The sequence below is a fragment of the Heptranchias perlo genome, chromosome 1 (genome assembly GCF_035084215.1).
Source record: "Heptranchias perlo isolate sHepPer1 chromosome 1, sHepPer1.hap1, whole genome shotgun sequence".
NCBI classification, from domain to species: domain Eukaryota; kingdom Metazoa; phylum Chordata; class Chondrichthyes; order Hexanchiformes; family Hexanchidae; genus Heptranchias; species Heptranchias perlo.
The window spans coordinates 152,247,226-152,268,764 of NC_090325.1; the positions used below are offsets into that span (position 1 = coordinate 152,247,226).

The 21,539-nt window shown below is 46.2% G+C and overlaps 1 protein-coding gene across 1 annotated transcript in view; it reads right to left on the reverse strand.

Moving 5' to 3' along the window:
• Positions 1-21,539, reverse strand: part of rxfp1 (relaxin family peptide receptor 1) — a 200,509-nt gene that overhangs the window by 104,190 nt on the left and 74,780 nt on the right. Inside the window, exon 6 of the mRNA XM_067969164.1 lies at positions 11,355-11,426. Within this exon, the coding sequence (XP_067825265.1) occupies positions 11,355-11,426 (72 nt within the window). The remainder of the gene's footprint in view (positions 1-11,354; positions 11,427-21,539) is intronic.

Below are 21,539 nucleotides of genomic sequence, written 5' to 3' on the forward strand. Positions count from 1 at the left end.
CATTCCACCTTGCAACTAAGCTCCAAGGCCTCCTTCTCCACCTCTGTCAGGGGCACAACTTGTGGTGGCACTCCCCTCCAGTCCACCTCCTCTCCTGTGCATTTTGCGCTCTCTTCTCCTACAAGGGGAGAAAGAACAGACATATGAGTGAGTGAGGGTGGCATGGTCACCCGATGGATGCATTGCTTTGAGTGAGGCCACCCATGAAAGAGATGCAACAGAGGGTGTCTATCAGTCAGATTCATGACATTGCATCAGGATTGGGGTGAGTGGGAGAGGTGGGTTCACAAATAGGGAGGAGAGGAAGTGCACAGAAATTGAAGGTAAGTTGATAATGAGACTTAAGTGGGTGTGAGGAGTGATGTGATGGAGTACACTTGGCAAGACAGAGTGAGAGGGGCGGTATTGTACACCACAGGATGGAGGTGAATCAGTAACTGTACTCACTTTTGCGACATACTGGAAGACATGCGTAGAGGATGGAGGAGTCCACCTCCAGCATTAGTGGAATGGTGGTACAGTAAAGTGTGGGAATGCCTGTGATGGAGAGAATGGAAGCCGCCATTGAGCTTCAAGCAAGGCTCATAAAATGAATCCATTCAGGCCATGACAACGGCCATACGGACTCAGGATGCCAACTTTTCTGCCGCCTTAAACAGGCAGACAGATACTTTAGCCATCGTCTTAGAACGGGTCACAGATGTCCTTCAAGCTGTTGTCCAGCAGAATGGTGGGAGTGATGTGGCCCTGGCCCTGGAGAGGGATGATGGTGAAAGAGGACATGGAAGTGGGGACTCCACTCAAAGCGCTCCTAGTCTCACCCATTGCTCCCACCCCCCCCTCAATCAATACCCACAATGCTGCCTCCTCTCCCAATGGCCGAGTCTGCCCCTGCACAGGTGCAGATGGAGCAGTCTTTGGCCGGGCCCTCACAGGCTCCAAAATCCTCGCTGATGAGTAATGAAGGGCTCCCCAGATCGATCCAGGTACCTGAAGCTCATCTTCAGCATTCCTATGGCTTGTTCAATACCAGACCTGGTGGTGATGCGACTGTCGTTGCACTGTTGCTTTGCCTCATTGGTGGGGTTTCTCACAGGTGCCATGAACCATGTTTGCAGGGGGTATGCCTTGTCTCCAAGGAGCCAGCCCTTAAGTCTGTCTTGTGTGTGGAAGAGGGCCGGGATGTTGGACTCGCGCAAAATGAAGAAATCATGGCAGTTGCCTGGGAATTTGGCACACACCTGCAGAAACCTCCTCCGCTGGTCGCAAACTAGCTGTGAGTGGGGATGGAGCGATATCCCACTCGGTTGATGAACAGTCTTGGTTCATGTCCAGGTCCTCGGCTTGCTATGTGTGTGCAATAAATTGCGCCCTGCACCCGTGGGAAACCAGCCAGAGAGTGGAAACCCATTGCCCTCTCAGTCTGGCTGATGTCGCCGCAGGGGAAGCTGACATAGTCGGATGCCGTGACAAAGCAGCCACCTATGACCTGTCATATACACTTATATGCAGATGAGTGACAGACCCTAGAGATGTCACCGGTGGCGCCCATGATGGATCCGGAGGCAAAGAAATTGAGGGCAGTGGTGACTTTAACTGCAATGGTCAATACGTGGCCACCAGGTCCAGCCAGGAACAGCTCTGCATGAAGGAGCCTGCAGATGTCTGCGACCACCTGGTAACTCAATCTGAGCCTTCATAGACACTGCTCCTCAGAGAGGTCCAGGAAGCTCAGCCTCTGCCTGTACACCCTCTCACATAGGTAGTGCCTCCTGCGACCTCGGCCCCTCCGTTAGTCCCCTCTCTGCTCTTCTGCAGGTCCTTGTGACGCACCTCTGTCTTGCGGGGCTGCAACTCCCAGAACTGCATGCCGTGCCTGCCACGGATGGTGATATGCCTCCTCCTCAGATGTACTGTGGAATAAATCCATCCTGATGTTGTCAGTTTGAGAGGGTCTAAAATGTAGGTAAATATGTCTGAACACATCAATTCTGAGTGTGGACAAAGAAACCTCAGTCTAAACACAAAGAACTCCCAGCCAAAGGTTTGCCTGACAGAACTTTTTTTTTTATTCGTTCACGGGATGTGGGCGTCGCTGGCAAGGCCGGCATTTATTGCCCATCCCTAATTGCCCTTGAGAAGGTGGTGGTGAGCCGCCTTCTTGAGCGAGATTTTACAACAGAGTGGCTTGCTAGGCCATTTCAGAGGGCAATTAAGAATCAACCACATTGCTGTGGGTCTGGAGTCACATATAGGCCAGACCAGGTAAGGGCGGCAGGCTTCCTTCCCTAAAGGACTGAGTACCCTGCTGCAAAAACTCACCTTTTATTCACATTTGTCAATCATTGGTTTAAAGGTCCAAATGAGGGCCGACTGCAACTCACCTCCGTTTCCATGGCTTGTTTCAGAGGCCACGGGAGACACATTCAGGAGAACTCAAAATGTTTACCTATTTCAACACTATTCATGAAATATCCATGTCATCTATTTTCCTTTCCTATATGTAGCACTTTAGACTTGTCTGCATTAAACTTCACAAGACATTATTCTGCCCACTTGCATATGTAAGCCAACTCATTCTGTAATTTCTGAGCTGCCTTTTCTGATTCCATTGGTCCTCCTAGTTTGGTATCATTTGCCAATTTTACCACTTTGCATTTTCTGAATCCAGGTCAATTTATGTAAATTAAGAACAATAGTGGACCCAGCACTGAGCCCTGACGTATCCCACTTAGTACTTCCCTCCAATCCAACATAACTCTCCTAACGAGTAAATGTTGTTTCCTAAACGTCAACCAATTTCTTATCCATTCCCAGGATTTATTCTGAATTTAATTACTAGCCCTTTGTGTGGAACTTTATCAAAAGCCTTTTGGTAGTCAAGGTACACCACGTCATAGGGTTTACCACAGTGAACAAAGGTTGTCACTTCCCCAAAGAAGTCAAGGTGGTTGGTCAGGCAAGACCTTCCCCTTCTGAATCCATGCTGAATCCGCTCTGGTTAACTAGGTCCTTGGCTTTATTAATAGAGGCATAGAGTACAAAGGCAAGGAATTTATGCTAAACTTTTATAAAACTCTGGTTAGGCCTCAGCTGGAGTACTGTGTTCAATTCTGGGCACCACACTTTAGGAAGGATGTCAAGGCCTTAGGGAGGGTGCAGAGGAGATTTACTACAGTGGTGCCAGGGATGAGGGACTTCAGTTATGTGAAGAGGCTGGAGAAGCTAGGGATGTTCTCCTTAGAGCAGAGAAGGTTAAGGGGGGATTTGATAGAGGTGTTCAAAATCATGAACAGTTTTGATAGGGTAAATAAGGAGAAACTGTTTCCAGTGGCAAAGGGGTCAGGAACCAGAGGACACAGATTTAAAGTAAATGGCAAAAGAACCAGAGGTGACATGAAGAAACATTTTTTTACATAGCGAGTTGTTATCTGGATTGCACTGCTTGAAAGGGTGGTGGTAGCAAATTCAATAGTAACTTTCAAAAGGGAATTGGATAAATACTTGAAGGGAAAAAAAATTGCAGGGCTATGGAGAAAGAGCAGGGGAATGTGACTAATTGGATAGCTCTTTCAAAGAGCTGGGACAGGCACAATGGGCTGAATGGCCTCCCCCTGAACTGTACCATGCTATGATACTAGGCTATTATTGTACAGATAATCCTCAAGTTTGCTCCTGATAATCAATTCCATAATTTTACATGAAGTAATGGATCTATAGTTGTCTGTGTCTGTTTTATCACTCATTTTGAATATGGTCTTCACATTAGTCTGTTTCCAATCCAATGGTACTTCCCCAGTGTCCATTGGCTCTCTCATAATGATTGTCAGTGTCTCACAAATCTCCTTCCTTGTCTCTCTCGCTTATTTAGTTGCCTAGGACTTCCATCCCATTTATGGTGAAGTAATTGATTACATTTGGATATCTTTGTTTGTAGAGGGCATATTGCTCATGTCTTCCTTTGTGAATACTTGGAGGAACGAATCATTCAGAATATCAGTTTTAAGACCATTTGCATCTTTTATGGTTTTCACCTCTTCTCTAACTGCCCTTTCACAGTTGTGGCACTGAATTTTTTTTTATTGTTATGCTTAGCCTCAGTTACTGTACCTTTTTCTAGGTCTCTTTTAGTGTGTTTCTGTTTTTACTTATATTCATCCCTTTGAGCAGCTTCTCCTTTTTCCTTGCAGGGTTTGTTCAGATTATTTTTCCTCTTTAGCTCACTTTTAATTTGTTTCTTAATTCATTTAGGGCCATATTTGCTTAGAATCATAAAATCATAGAACAGTTACAGCACAGGGAGGCCATTTGGCCCATTGAGCCTGTGCTGGCTGTTCATAAAAGCAATCCAGTTAATCCCATTGGTCAGAGCTTGTTGGTTTTGCAACTGTATTTATCCTGCATGCTTAGGATTATACCTTTAAAGGTGTTCCACTTACCTTCTACTGAAGTGTTGAATAACTTTCCACAATTTATTTGTTTTAAATTGTTCCCTCATTTCATCAAATTTAGCTTTTAAAGTTATGTATCTGGCTCTTGGACTTAGATATTTCTGACCCCAGATCACATCAAACTTTATGGCCCCGATATTAGCGGGGAGGTGGGACGGCAGCGGGGGGGGTAATTAGGTGCGTGGGTAATCCGCCCAATAAAATATGTTTGTTTCCCACGCGATCGCAGGTAAATTGGAGCCACTTAACGTGGCTTCCGGGTTTGCCGTCCGAAAGCTGTGCAGCGGGCGGACTGCGCACCCGCATCACAGGCTGTCAGCTGGAGGAGCTCTATTTAAAGGGGCAGTCCTCCAATGGCTGCTCCTGGAGCAAAAACCCACACAGCACAATGGAGCAGCCCAGGGGAAAGGCTGCTCCTAGATTCAGTGATGCCTCACTCCAGTTGCTACTGGATGGGGTGAGGAGGAGGAGGGATGTGTTCTACTCGGCGGACGGGAGGAAGTGGCCTTCAGCGACCACTGTGATGGCAGAGGGCGATTCCTCAGAGGACCAGCTGACCTCTGAGGGGGCACTGTCACATCTGAGCGAGCCATCCACCAGTGCAGATACACACACCTCGGTGGGTCCCAGTCCGCAGTTAGTTGAGGTCGCACATGGTGAGTTATCACATACATGTGAGCACGAGCAGACACAGGTGGCAGGGGCAGCTGTGGAGAGTCCGCATCGGTGGGAGCACTCATCTCCAGGCTCTGCTCAGCTGGACACAGATGCTGAACCCTGGGGGCCATCCTTTAAAAGGAGAATGATCGAGGGACAGCAGCACATTTGCGAGATGCTGGAACAGGTGTCACGCGCACTCACCACAATAGCGCAGAGGATGGAGGAGTCCAACTCCTGCATGAGTGGAATGGTGGCACAGGTACAGGAGGGAATCTCTGAGATAGTATCACAGGGACGTGAGGGCATCTGTGAGATAGTGTCGCGGGTAAGTGTGGGAATGTCTGCGATGGAGGGAAGGCTAGCCTCCATTGAGCTTCAAGCATGGCTCACAAATGAGTTGAATGAGGCCTTGACAACGGCCGTTCAGAGTCAGGGTGAACAACATTCTGCCGCCTTAAACACGCAGGCAGAGACACTAGTACTGGCCTTACAAGGCTTCACACATGTCCTCCGAACTGTCGTTCAGCAGAGCGGTAGGATTGGTGTGGGCCTGGCCCAGGGGAGAGATGATGACGAAAGGGGACATGGAAGTGGGGATGCCACACAAAGCGCTCCCACATCTCACCTGTTTCCCCCCGCTCTCAACCAGTACCCGCTATGCTGCCTCCTCTCTAGGTGGCCGAGTCTGCGCTTGCACAGGTGCAGGTGGAGCAGTCTTTGGAGGGGCCCTCACGGGCACCAAAACCCACAGGACATAGGCTCAAAGCATCTAATCGGTCAGGGCATGAACAAGAGCAACCTGCCACTACTTCTGCTGCAGCCACAGGGGATGCACCACGTAGATGTAGTTGAAAGTGAAAGGCAAAAGTTTTGTAAGCACGATGGGGATGCATAAGGGTGTTTGACGGTTGGTCATGTTTTTTATTTATGTTTGCTTTTTGTTAAACTCACATTAAATATTATTATTGTCACCAGTACTGCAACGTCTTGGCCATGCTTGACTGGCTTCTGTAATAAGGCCCTTCCATGAGCTTCACCATGAACGCCCACACTTGATGCCACCCATTGGGTCACTCTACAGTGGGTGTGTGTGTAGTTGCAGGACTGTTTTGTGCAGGGAGGTGGGGGGAGGGGCTGATGTGGCCGCTGCTCTATCCAGGTGGTGTGAGGACTGGACTCTTCACACTGTCTGATGTTAGGAGAACCGTTCACATATCATTGACTCCCTGGCCTCACAAGCAGCCAGGTGACCCGCTGTTCTGCCCATGGGTTGCTCCTGCTCCTCCTCCTCTTCCTCCTTCTCCTCCTCCTCCTCAATGTATGTGGGAGATGTGGATGGGGCCTCCTCCAGCGGCACCCCTCTCTGTGTGCCATGTTGTGCAGGACTATAATGCGTCCCACTCTGTCTGGTGTGTATTGAAGCGCTCTCCCAGAATGATCAAGGCACCTGAAGTACATCTTGAGCAGCCCTATACCATGCTCAATTGTAGACCTGGTAGCGATGTGGCTGTCTTTATATCGACGCTGTTGCTCGGTGATGGGGTTCCTCAGAGGTGACATGAGCCACGTGTGCAGGGGGTATCCCTTGTCCCCGAGGAGCCAGCCCTTGCGGGTGTTCGGTGCGTGGAAGAGGGGCGGGATGTTGGACTCCCGGAGGATTGAAGGAATCGTGGCAGCTGCCATGGTATCTGGCGCACACGTAAAGGAATCTCTTGCGGTGGTCACAAACGAGCTGAGTGTTGATGGAGTGACAGCCCTTCCTGTTGATGAACAGTTCTGGCTCGTGTGGAGGTGTTCGTATTGCTAAATGGGTGCAATCGATTAGACCCTGCACCCGTGGGAAGCCAATCACAGTGCGGAATCCGACTGCCCTCTCCGTCTGGCTGAGGTCGACCATGGGGAAGTTGACGTAGTGCAAGGACCTGTGAAACAAGCCGTCGGTGACCTGCTTTATGCACTTGTGTGCAGGTGACTGAGAGACCCCGGCGATGTCCCCGGTGGCACCCTGGAATGATCCAGAGGCGAAGAAGTTGAGGGCAGTGGTGACTTTGACAGCGACAGGTAAGGAGATGCTGGTCGGCCCAGCCGGGAGCAGCTCGGCATGAAGGAGGCTGCAGTTGTCTGCGACCACCTGGCGACTGACTCTGAGCCTCGGTATGCACTGCTCCTCAGAGAGGTCCAGGAAGCTGAGCCTCGGTCTGTAGACCCTGTGGTGAGGGTGGTGCCTCCTGCGACGTCGCTCTCTCTGTTGTTGCCCTCTGTTGCTGTTGTGCAGGTGCCTGTGGCGCAGCACTGTGTTGTAGAGCTCCATGTGGCGGAGGCGGACTCTCTGCCTGGCGAAGCTGGTGATGCTGCTCGTCGTCGGCTGAAGTGATGAATGCAGCCATGGCGCCCCCCATCCTGACGGTGTGAGTTTGAGGGGGTCCGCAAAGTGAGTAAATATGTTTGCACAGCAGAGTTTTGGGTGAAAAGTAAGAATTTTGAGTGAAAACACAAAGGTCTTGCAGCCAAAACTTTATCTGAAGTGACAGAGTGCCCCGCTGCAATAAATGAGGTTTTCCCCCCACCTGTCAAATAATCATTTGCATCTCCCACTGACTGCTGGCTGAAACACGTCTGCTCCAACATGGAGTGTTTCCCACAGCACGGGAAACACGCTGAGGATCCTTCAGAATCGCACCCCTGCCAAAATGTCGAGTCAATCAAGTAGTTCAAGTACCTCAACTATCGGAGAAACTATGCAAATTATCATCCCGCCGGCTTTAATTGCTGGTGGGACTCCCACATTCGGGAATCGCATGCGCACCCGGACGTGTCACTGGGGAACCCGGAAGTCAGCGGATTGGAGCCGGGCTCCGATCCCGCCCCGGATTTTAGCGATTTTCGGAGCCCCCCTGTCCCCAATGCACCTGCTCCGTCACCAGAAAATTGGCCCCTATCATTCTGTGATCACTGTCCTCCAGGTGTGCTATGACTTCCATTTCTTGTACATTTTCTGGATCATTAACAAATATCAGATCAAGATGAACAATGCCTCTTGTGTCTTCCTTGACACACTGGTCAAGAAGCAGTGTGCACTACTTCTACCAATTCCGACTGTAATCCACTTTGATTTTCCTAGTTTATATTAAAGTTTCCCATTAAAATTATTTTCCACTTTTCACATATCCTTCCTTTCAGAACCATAGAAATTTATAGCATAGAAGGTACCATTTGGCCTATTGATCTATGCCAGCTCTGTGTTAGTGCAATCTAAAAGTAATACCACTGTCTGTATGCTCCCGCAGCCCCATATCTTCCTCTCTTCAAAATATTTATCCAGTTGTCCCTTAAAAAATTCAATGGTTTCTGCCTCAATCACCCCTGTGGCAAAGCATTCCTTGCTCCAACAACCCCTTGCGTAAAGGAATTTTCTCCTTGCATGACTCTTCACTCCTTTGGTATTAAATTTAAATGATGACTCCTTGTCACAGACTCCCCAACTAGACGAAATAGTCTTTCCTCATTCACTTGATCAAATCTCTTCATAATTTTAAAAACCTCTATTAAATCTCCTGTTAGCTTTCTCTTCTCCAATGGAAATAGTCTCAGTATCTCAAGTCTCCTCATAAAAATAATTTTCATCACTGGCATCATTCTGACGATTTTATGCCACACACTCTATGGTTTTAATGTCCTTTTTATTCATCCACATATTTTCCTCAGAAATGCAGGAATGTTGCCAAAGAAAGAGTTTAGTGCATTAAGTCCCAGAGGGAAGACTGCGTACCTAATCTTTCATAGGTTTTGGTTGTGAGTCGATAAAGCATTTAAAATATGTATTAACTTCCATCCAAAAACTGGATCACATCTGGATATGCTTTAAGTAGAAAAAAAGTGTCATTATTTTCTCTGTAACTGATTGTTAATGGGTTAAATTTTATTCACATTGATGGACTGTGTCATGGCATAAAAACAAAAGCAATTTGACGTGACAGCTTGCCCAGTCAAATTAACATTCATCTACTTATTCAGATCATTTTCAGTATGCTTTTGGGCCAGCATGTTGGAGTTACACCTGGGTGCTGGGAAGACAATGGCCTGCCATTAGTTCGGCTTGCCCATGTACGTTTAGGTTTTTAAATATTTTGCATGATAAGTTGCTGAAAGTGTGAGCTGATAATGTCGCAGCGAGGGAAACGGGGCATCTAGGACCTGAGTGAACAGGGCAAGCAACTGTGTATCTCCTTAACCAACTGGATTTTGAAGGATTGTGAAATTAACCGTGCAGGGACTGAGAAGGAAGTGTAAATTAAAGTGGGTGAATTCAATGTCAAATCAGGTACAGAAAAAGAAATAAAGAGAGGGAAAGAAAGGTTGGATTAAGAGAGAAAGAAAAAGAGACAGAAAGGAAAAGTAAAAAAAAATTAAATTAAAAATTTTACATTTTTAAAATCTCCAACAACAATTAAAACCTGAAGGAATGAGACTCCATACTTTAATTTTCAGTGCCAGGGAGGTTGTTTGGCAGAAATTAACACTTATCACGTCATTAAAAAGGTACTTAGACTGAAATGGATAAGACTTAACTTTCTGCAGTGTGTTTAGTTCGTATTTACCGCGCAAATACAACAACTTCACTCCATTCAATGCATTTCAATGGTGAGCCTCATGCATTAAATATGGTAAATGGACAAATGATCAATTGACCCTAGCTTAGTGGAACAATTCCTTGTTACCATGTAAAGCACCAATGTTAGAGTTATGACACAAAGGAAAATTTTACAGATAGTTACTGGTGATATTTTTCCACATGAGCACAACAATCGATATTTTAACAAATAAGCCTGGAAATTACTGTGAGCAGTATTATTGTACACTTATATCAAATGCCTCTTTCCGTTATTTTAACATAGGTGTTAAACCTTTTATTTTAAATAGGTTAATGCCTCAGTTAAAATAATGGAGAGAGGAATTTGATATGAACAAGTTAAGTGTTTGTATCATAATATCGGTAACAGTAATTTCTAGGCTATTGAATATTGCATTAGTGATGGTGAATTACTAAGTATTAATGAATACTACTGAACTTTACTGAATACTTCCAAATATTATTGAATATAAGTTGATTTGTTTCACTTGGGAGAAGTGCTTCAAATTGTATTCACTCACATCTGTTGTGCTTCCCTTTAATGTCTTATTATAATGGACACATCTGAAACATCAGTGGGCCTGCTAACGGCTCTCATTAGCAAGCTAGATGCATCTACAATTGGGCTCTTTCTCAGGATTAATTGGAATAATGTGGATGTAAATAGCAATACTGGCAGGTGCATACTCATTGGGGACCAAGGAGAGGTGCTCATCTTCCCAATTTCCTGGCCCCCACTCACTTACATTTCGCTGATGCTGGCAATCAGCCAGTCAAAATTCAACCCTCTGAATCGTGGATCAATAGATACTTACTGTTGTTGGGATTTGTTCCAAAGTTCACAGATAAGTGGCATCTGTCTTTTATTTAATATTTATTTTAAAGTGTGACACAAAATTTACATATAGAAAAATGTGATGCCTTGTGTTGATAGACAAAATATGCAGCACATACAAGGTTTTTAGACATATACAGATTATATATTTCAGCCTTTTTATTTACTCTTCTAAGTGCTGAAGGAGTATCAGAGTGTGAGCTGACTGCTGCAACATGCTGTGTGCATGAAGTTCTTAGCAGCACAATGGAATGCCTCAAGATAAAGATTATCGATTAATTATCTATAAGATGCTTTCTGTGGTGATACCTCATAAGTGAACCCTGTGGCTCATAGGCCAAGGGAGATCTAATAATCAAATTATGCCATCACTCCAAACGATACAGAGAGTCAGTAACGTTAAGACAAATTCATTTTTCTCTGTCAGAAATATCAGTTCAATCAGATTTCTTTGCAACAGGGCTGAAAAATTATGATGCAGATTATGCATGAGAAAACATTTAAAGAATCAGGTATTCTTTATCAACAGTGGCCTGGGAAAAGCAACTGAACCCAGAAAATACACGGGGCAATGATCCCAGCAATTACTCCAGGATTGCACCCACTGGTGACTTCTGGCCCTTAACCTGCTTGGAGAAACGGCATAAACGGTGTTTGGTTTGCTGGGGTTTCCTTGGATCTTCCGCCGGAATTCCGCCGGTCGATGATCAGGAGAACCCCCCTGGAAATTCAACCCCTTAATCTCTAGATGAAGGAATTTTTCATTAATGATACTCACAGTTTAGTTAGATTATGCAGTCCCTTAAATGCTCGTTCAGAGACTGTTGTTATTTCATTGTGCTGTAGGTTTCTAAAAGAAAAATGCAACGTCATTAATTTCAAATGTGAAATCTACAAAGAGTGCCCAAACCAAAATGATGAGAATTAAATGGCATGGGTTTTGAAATAGATGTCAAATCCTGCTAGCTCTAGCTCTAGAACACTAACAGTTCCATCAAACCAAGGGTATTTGTGGATTCACGAAACAATATATTTATTTTGCAAAGTCATTTGTATTTTTCCTTCTTCCTTTACTTGACCCCACAGTACTGCTTAAAGGACAGGCAGGCACCTTGCACCCTGATCTACACTAATGCTGCCCTGTAACCAGCTGCTAGGAGCTGTGTGAGTTTGAATTAGGTCGACGATGACAACAACAACAATTTGCATTTATATAGCGCCTTTAATGTAGTAAAATGTCACAGGGCGCTTCTCAGGAGCAATTATCCAACAAAATTTGACAGCAAGCCACATAAGGAGATATTAGGACAGGTGACCAAAAACTTGGTCAAAGAGGTAGGTTTTAAGGAGCATCTTAAAGGAGGAGAGAGAGGGAGAGAGGCTGAGAGGTTTAGGGAGGGAATTCCAGAGCTTAGGGCCTAGGCAGCTGAAAGCACCGCCACCAATGGTGGAGTGATTAAAATCAGTGATGCACAAAAGGCCAGAATACTTCTAAATATTATTCCTGCGGAAGTATCTGGTCTCAACTTTGCTCTTCTCTTGACAAGATGGCTGAGACGAAGAACTCATTCTTGGAGAATTGCAGGCACTAACTGACTCCTACATGATGCAGTATGTTGCAAATGAACAGCTAGTATCAGTAATGGTGAGCTTGAAACTACTGGATTGTTTTTTTATTCATTCATGGGATGTGGGCGTCGCTGGCAAGGCCAGCATTTATTGCCCATCCCTAAATGCCCTTGAGAAGGTGGTGGTGAGCCGCCACCTTGAACGGCTGCAGTCCATGTGGTGAAGGTTCTCCAACAGTGCTGTTAGGAAGGGAGTTCCAGGATTTTGACCCAGTGACGATGAAGAAACAGCGATGTACTTCCAAGTCAGGATGATGTGTGACTTGGGGGGGAACGTGCAGATGGTGTTGTTCCCATGTGCATGCTGCCCTTGTCCTTCTAGGTGGTAGAGGTCGCGGGTTTGGGAGGTGCTGTCGAAGAAGCATTGGCGAGTTGCTGCAGTGCATCCTGTGGATGGTACACACTGCAGCCACGGTGCGCCGGTGGTGAAGGGAATGAATGTTTAAGGTGGTGAATGTGATGCCAATCTAGCGGGCTGCTTTGTCCTGGATGGTGTCGAGCTTCTTGAGTGCTTTTGGAGCTGCATTTATCCAGGCAAGTGGAGAGTATTCGATCACACTCCTGACTTGTGCCTTGTAGATGGTGGAATGGCTTTGGGGAAACTGAGCATCGGTGATCAGGTTATTGGTGAGTAAGTGCCGCTTGATAGCACTGTCGACGACACCTTCCATCACTTTGCTGATGATTGAGAGTAGACTGATGGGGCGGTAATTGGTCAGATTGGATTTGTCCTGCTTTTTGTGGACAGGACATACCTGGGCAATTTTCCACTTTGTCGGGTAGATGCCAGTGTTGTAGCTGTACTGGAACAGCTAGTTCTGGAGCACAAGTCCTCAGCACTACAGCCGGGATGATGTCGTTAAACCCATCTGGTTTACTAATGTCCTTTAGGGAAGGAAACCTGCCGTCCTTACCCGGTTTGGTCTATATGTGACTCCAGACCCACAGCAATGTGGTTGATTCTTAACTTCCCTCTGAAATGGCTTGGCCAGCCACTCAGTTGTCCAATCCCCCTACAAAAATACATAATAAGAATAAAACTGGCAGACCACCTGGCATCGGACCACTAGGCACCGGACATGACAAAGGCAAACCAAGCCCAGTTGACCTTGCAAAGTCCTCCTCACTAACATCTGGGGACTTGTGCCAAAATTGGGAGAGCTGTCCCACAGACTAGTCAAGCAACAGCCTGACATAGTCATACTCGCAGAATCGTACCTTTCAGCCAAGGTCCCAGACTCCTCCATCATCCTCCCTGGGTATGCCCTGTCCCACTGGCAGGACAGACCCACCAGTGGTGGAGGCACAGTTGTATAGTCAGGAGGGAGTGACCCTGGGAGTCCTCAACATTGATTCTGGACACCATGAAGTCTCATAGCATCAGGTCAAACATGGGCAAGGAAATTCCTGCTGATTACCACCTATCGCCCTCCCTCAGCTGATGAATCAGTCCTCCTCCATGTCGAGCACCACTTGGAAGAAGCACTGAGGGTAGCAAGGGCACAGAATGTACTCTGGGTGGGGGACTTCAATGTCCATCACCAAGAGTGGCTCGGTAGCACCAATACTAACTGAGCTGGCCAAGTCCTGAAGGACATAGCTGCCAGACGGGGCCTGCGGCGAGTGGTGGGCGAACCAACACGGGGGAAAACCGACTTGACCTCGTTCTCACCAATCTACCTGTCGCAGATGCATCTGTCCATGACAGTATTAGTAGGAGTGACCACCGCACAGTCCTTGTGGAGACGGAGTCCCGTCTTCAGTCTGAGGACAACGTCCATCATGTTGTGTGGCACTACCGCTGTGCTAAATGGAATAGATTCAGAACAGATCTAGCAGCTCAAAACTGGGCATCCATGAGGTGCTGTGGGTCATCATCAGCAGCAGAATTGTATTCCAGCACAATCTGTAACCTCATGACTCGGCATATCCCTCACTCTACCATTACCATTAAGCCTGGTTCAATGAGGAGTGTAGAAAAGCATGCCAAGAGCAGCACCAAGCGTACCTAAAAATGAGGTGCAAACCTAGTGAAGCTACAACACAGGACTAAATGCATGCTAAACAGCAGAAGCAATATGCCATAGAGAGAGCTAAGTGATTCCACAACCAACGGATCAGGTCAAATCTCTGCAGTCCTGCCACATCCAGTCATGAATGATGGTGGGCAATTAAACAACTAATGGGAGGAGGAGGCTCCGTGAACATCCCCATCCTCAATGGTGGCAGAGCCCGCCACGTGAGTGCAAAAGACAAGGCTGAAACGTTTGCAACCATCTTCAGCCAGAAGTGCCATCTTGGTCTCCTTCCAAAATCCCCACCATCACAGAAGCCAGTCTTCAGCCAATTCGATTCACTCCACGTGATATCAAGAAATGGCTGAATACACAGGATACAGCAAAGGCTATGGGCCCCGACAACATCCCAGCTGTAGTGCTGAAGACTTGTGCTCCAGGACTAGCTGCGCCTCTAGCCAAGCTGTTCCAGTACAGCCACAACACTGACATCTACCCAACAAAGTAGAAAATTGTCCAGGTATGTTCTGTCCATAAAATGCAGGACAAATCTAATTCCGGCCAATTATCGCCCCATCAGTCTACTCTCAATTATCAGCAAAGTGATGGAAGGTATCTTCACAGTGCTATCAAGCGGCACTTACTCACCAATAACCTGCTCATTGATGCTCAGTTTAGGTTCTGCCAGAACCACTCGGCTCCGGACCTCACTACAGCCTTGATCCAAACATGGACAAAAGAGCTGAATTCCAAAGGTGAGGTGAGAGTGACTGCCCTTGACATCAAGGCAGCATTTGACCGGGTGTGGCACCAAGGAGCCCTAGTAAAATTGAAGTCAATGGGAATCAGGGGGAAAACTCTCCAGTGGCTGGAGTCATACCTAGCACAAAGGAAGATGGTAGTGGTTGTTGGAGGCCAATCATCTCAGCTCCAGGACATTGCTGCAGGAGTTCCTCAGGGCAGTGTCCTAGGCCCAACCATCTTCAGCTGCTTCATCAATGACCTTCCCTCCATCATAAGGTCAGAAATGGGGATGTTTGCTGATGATTGCGTAGTTTTCAGCTCCACTCGTAACCCCTCAGATAATGAAGCAGTCCGAGCCCGCATGCAGCAAGACATGGACAACATCCAGGCTTGGGCTCATAAGTGGCAAGTAACATTTACGCCGCAGAAGTGCCGGGCAATGACCATCTCCAACAAGAGAGAGTCTAACCACCTCCCCTTGACATTCAATGGCATTACCATCACCGAATCCCCACCATCAACATCCTGGGGGTCACCATTGACCAGAAACTTAACTGGACCAGCCATATAAATACAATGGCTACAAGAGCAGGTCAGACACTGGGCATCCTGTGGCGAGTAACTCACCTCCTGACTCCCCAAAGCCTTTCCACCATTTAAAAGGCACAAGTCAGGAGTGTGATGGAATACTCTCCACTTGCCTGGATGAGTGCAGCTCCAACAACACTCAAGAAGCTCGACACCATCCAGGACAAAGCAGCCCACTTGATTGGCACCCCATCCACCACCCTAAACATTAACTCCCTTCACCACTGGCGCACAGTGGCTGCAGTGTGCACCATCTACGGGATGCACTGCAGCAACTCGCCAAGGCTTCTTGGACAGCACCTCCCAAATCTGCGACCTCTACCACCTAGAAGAACAAGGGCAGCAGGCACATGGGAACAACACCACCTGCACGTTCCCCTCGAAGTCACACACCATCCTGACTTGGAAATATATCGCTGTTCCTTCATCGTCGCTGGTTCAAAATCCTGGAACTCCCTTCCTAACAGCACTGTGGGAGAACCTTCACCACATGGACTGCAGCGGTTCAAGAAAGCGGCTCACCACCACCTTCTCAAGGGCAATTAGGGATGGGCAATAAATGCTGGCCTTGCCAGCGACACCCACATCATATGAAATAATAACAAAAATATTTTTAAAAACCCTCTGCGCCAATGCCCTCAAAGCAAAGCATTTCTTTCAGCAACAAATTAGTGCCGATATGTATCTGGATCCTTTTGTGTTTTGCCAAAATTCTCCCATTAACATCAACAGAGCATTCAGAGATTTAAACAAATGACTTTAAAGTTAAATAAGTTAAAATATTAATAATACCTGAATTAACGCATATGTACAGCAGCTTTCAGCCAAATGCATACACATGATTCCATTTACCCAACTGTTCCCCGTTCAATTTTATTTCCTAATCTAAGGCAACAACTTTCATTCATATCGCCCCTTCAGGGTTGCTGACTCTGGATCTATTCCTGGGGATTCAGTCACATGACATTCGGTCACATGACATTCGATGCAGTCTGCAAATGTTACTGTATTTACTTAATGGCTTGATATTGGCCTCAAACTCAGAATATTATAGATTTCTCATACAAGTCTAGCAAGGTTGGAGATTCTAAATATTGCAGTTTAGTGCTGTGCTTTCATCAGTGCTGGGTTATACCATGATAGTAACTCCCAAATGAGTTACTGTCCCAGCGTTGATGAATGTACAGCATTAAACTGCTTAGAATTATCGTAACACTTAACAGATGTTAGCTTTCAAGAGGCTTGATCTACTTTAGCTGATCCTCAACTTTTCCAAACATCAAAAAAACTAGTCACAGAGCAGCAAACCAACCACCTCTGGGCTGGGAACCCAGCAACTTCTATTATAAGGAACAAACTGGCACCAAACACTGAAGTTTCTAATCTTAATTAAGCAATAAACTGAAATTGTACACTGCATAAAGTAGAAAAAGAACCATACAAAAGCTTCTGCACATGGATAAACATTGAGGGTGAGTGTGTTTTTAAAAACGTTTAAATTTCCAAACTGTCCACATTTATGCAACTAACAAAATACTCTTAATGGGGAATATTAGTTAGGGAACTTACCTAGGCTGTCTAGAAGCGAGCAGGAGAAGTTCTCCATTGAAATCAAGCAAGCAAGGCAGGCTGTTGCAGGCAGAGTGAATTTCCTCGTGGTTGGTCTCACTCCACTGCCGTAACTTCATAGGAAGTGAGGCAAGCCGCCTCTCTGCCGAACTGGTGCAGGACCAGCGGCCAGTCACAAGGGATAGGATTCACTCAATCCAGCTCCGCCGAGGCAGGGGTGATGGTACGGCATGGGAGTTGTTAGTTTAGGCTGTCTGATGCATTTCATGGAAACTCCAGGGCCATTTGAGTGAGTTGCCAAGTGCCTTTAATGTAGAAAAACTGAGCTTGCTGGCTCAATGTGGAACCCTCCCAGAACCTGCGAGCTGCAGGGAGGCATTTGCTTAGCAGCCACAGCTCGCTAGCGGCATATTAATGAGGTTCAGATTTCAAAATGGCTCAGGCTTCACGCCGGCACCAATGGGTGGACGGAGCAGCCACTCGGCTGACCGTGCCCATTTTGGACACTCCTTGAACATTGCCCATGAGGGTTTTAAGGAGGGTCTTAACGAATGAGAAGGAGGTGGAGAAGCAGAGGGGTTTAGGGCAAAGGAATTCCAAAGCGTGGAGCCTAGGTGCTGATGGCACAGCCATCAATGGTGGGACGAAGCGAGGGAGGGACATGCAAAATGCTAGAGTCGGAAGAATGAAGAATTTTGATAAATTTATTAGAGACCTTTGAGGAGGTAACGAGCAGTGTGGATAAAGGGGAACCAATAGATGTAGTGTATTTGGATTTCCAAAAAGCATTTGATAAGGTGCCACATAAAAGGTTACTGCTCAAAGTAAGAGCTCATGTTGTTGAGGGCAATAGATTAGCATGGATAGAGAATTGGCTAACTAACAGAAAACAGAGAGTGGGGATAAAGGGGTCATTTTCAGGATGGCAATCTTTAACCAGTGGGGTGCTGCAGGGATCAATGCTGGGGCCTCAACTATTTACAATCTATATCAATGGCTTGGATGAAGGAAGCGAATGTACTGTGGCCAAATTTGCTGATGATACAAGATAGGTGGAAAAGTAAGTTGTGAGGAGGACACAAAGTATCTGCAAAGGGATATAGATAGGTTAAGTGAGTGGGCAAAAATATGGCAGATGGAGTATAATGTGGGAAAATGTGAAGTCATCCACTTTGGTAGGAAGAATAAAAAATTATATAAATGGAGAAAGACTACAGAATGCTGCGGTACAGAGGGATTTGGGTATCCTCGTATATGAAACACAAAAAGTTAACATACAGGTGCAGCAGGTAATTGGGAAGGCAAATGGAATATTGGCCTTTATTTCAAGGGGGGTGGAGTATAAAAGCAGGGAAGTCTTGCTACAACTGTGCAGGGTGCTGGTGAGACCACACCTAGAGTACTGCATATAGTTTTGGAGCCCTTATTTAAGGAAGAATATACTTGCATTGGAGACGGTTCAGACAAGGTTCACTAGGTTGATTCCAGGTATGGAAGGGCTTTCTTATGAGGGAAGATTGAGCAGGTTGGCCTATACTAATGGAGTTTAGAAGAATGAAAGGAGATCTTATTGAAACATATAAGACTCTGAGGGGGCTTGACAGAATAAATGCTAGAGGATGTTTCCCCTCATAGAGGAATCTTGAACTAGGGGGCGTAGTCTCAGAATAAAGGGATCGCCCATTTAAGACAGAGATAAGGAGAAATTTCTTCTCTCAGAGGGTTGTGAACCTTTGGAAATCTTTGCCCAAAGAGCGGTGGAGGTTGAGTCATTGAATATATTCAAGGCTGAGTTAGACACATTTTTGATAAGCAAGGGAGTCAAAGGATGTGGGGAACAGGTGGAAAGTGGAGTTGAGGCCAGAATCAGGTCGGCCATGATCTCATTGAATGGCGGAGCAGGCTCGAAAGGCCAAATGGCCTACTTCTGCTCCTATCTCTTATGTTCTTTTGCGGGGGTGAGGGGGGGTTGTATGGCTGGAGTAGGTTACAGAACTATGGAGGGGCAAGGCCATGAAGGGATTTTTAAACACCAGGAAGATAATTTCAAACTGGAGGCTTTGATGACGGGGAGCCAATTTGTCAGCAAGGACAGAGGTGAGGGGTTACTGGGACGTGATGCGGGATATGATACGAGCAGCAGATGGGAGGCCAGCCAAGAGAACCTTTTAGTAGTGCATTATGGAGGTGACAAAAGCATGGATGAGAATTTCAGCAGCAGATCAGCTGAGGCAGGGGCTACATCGTGTTACTTCAAAACTACAGCGCAGAAACAGGCCATTGGGCCCAACTGGTCAATGCTGGTGTTTATGCGCCATACGAGCCTCCACCCTCCCTACTTCATCTAACCTAATCAGAACATCCTTCTATTCTTTTCTCCCTCGTGTACTTATCTAGCTTCCCCTTAAACGCATCTATGCTATTTGCCTCAATTACTCCTTGTGGTAGTGCGTTCCACATTCTTACCACTCTTTGAGTAAAGAAGTTACCCAAGGCCAAGTTACAAAGGTGGAAGTAGGCAGTTTTTATGATCAAGAGGATATGGGATCGGACACTCAGCTTGGGGTAGAACAAGATGCCAAAGTTACCAACAGTCTGGTTCAACCTGAGACAGTGGCCGGGGAGGAGGATGAGATCAGTGGCAAGGGTATGGTGGGGACCGAGGATGATGGCTTCAGTCTTCTCAATGTTTAACTGGAAGAAATTGCGGTGCATCCAAGGCTGAATGTCGGACAAGCAGTCTGACAATGTAGAGGCACTGGATGGTGGTAGAGATAGAACTGAATATCGTCAGTGTACATGTGGATGCTGGCCCCATGTCTTTGCCAAGGGATAGCATGTAGATCAGGAAGAGAAGGGGCCAAGGATAGATCCATGGGGTACTGCGGGGACAGAAAGAAAAGCCATTGCTGGAGACACTCTGGCTATCATTGGATAGGTATGAATGCAACTAAACGAGGGCAGGCCCACTGAGCTGGACAATGGAGAGGTGTTGGAGGAGTATGGTATGGTCGACTGTGTCAAAGGCTGCAGAAAGGTCAAGGAGAATGATAATGCAACTCAGTCTCAAAGGATGTCATTTCTGACTTTGATTAGGGCTGTTTTAGTGCTGTAGCAGTGGAGGAGACCTGATTAAAGAGATTCGAACATGGAGTAACGGTGTTACTCGATGGGCACGGATTTGGGAGGCCACATTCGTGGGTTAGAAGGGGGTAGGGGATGTGGATGATGAGAGATACAAGGAAATGGTTGGAGATTACCTTGTCTGTGATCGACATCTTGGGAGTAGAGAGGCCACGTGAGTTGGTAAGGTCAAGGGTGTGGTCGTGAATATGGATAAGAGAGTTTACATGGAGGGAGAGATTTAGATAGACAGGTTGGTGGTGAAATCAGAAAAGAGCAGGAAAGATGAGTTGAGATGGAGGTTGAAATCACCAAGATGAGGAGCTGCTCAGTGAAGAGGCAACTTAAATTAAAAATGTTCTCCTGTTTACTGTGCTTTTTCCTCCTCCAATTTCCTTGCATCCTCATCTGGAGGTACTGACTGATGCTGGGAATGGTTCCTGTTTGCTGAACACCAGTATCTCACTGAAAACGGACTTTCTTTGTGTGTGAGTCTAGGCACTGATGATCTGAAATTATGCCGTGGGATATTAGTAGACAAACACTTAATGTGCCTCTCCACTATTTTATCAGAGACATTAACACTTTTATTTTAATAATGCTAAAATACTGGAGAGAGCAATTTCAGACAAACGCATTAAGTGTTTGTTTGTTAATATCCTTTGGAGTAATTTCAGGGCGTAATCGTCAGTAGACTATTCAACATCATGGCGGGAACCCGATCCTCACAGAACGTTCACACAAGCGTACTTTCCACACAGGCCACTTGATAACAGTCAGGGCCAACGACCCTGGTTGATTTTGTTGGTCTCCAACCTTTCTACGGTCAGTTCCACACTGGGCAGTACATTTAACAAATGAAACCTCGGGTGAGGCATTTACTGATTTTTAATACTTACAATACTATACATTCAGTCCACTGGCAACTTTCACTCAGAGGCAGCAGATCCGTTTGGAAGTCTTTTATTTCGATCAAATTGCAGACTTTTTAAATGGACTGTGCTACAATGATACAGTTATCAACTACTTCCAGCCACAGTTTATAGAATGGGGCTTGAATTTCCTCGTAATTTCTGCCACTGTAACTTCACCGAAAGTGCGATGGAAACCCTGCAAAAGCATGTAAACGGGGTTTCTGCCACACATCTGGTGAAGTTATGGTGGCGCAGCAGCAGAAAGTGAGAGAAAATTCAGGGCTTGGCAAACTAGTGATGTATTTTGCATGATTTAACTGTACTGTGTCTTTTTATTCATTCTCGGAATGTGGGTGTCCATGTGGAAGACCATCATTTATTG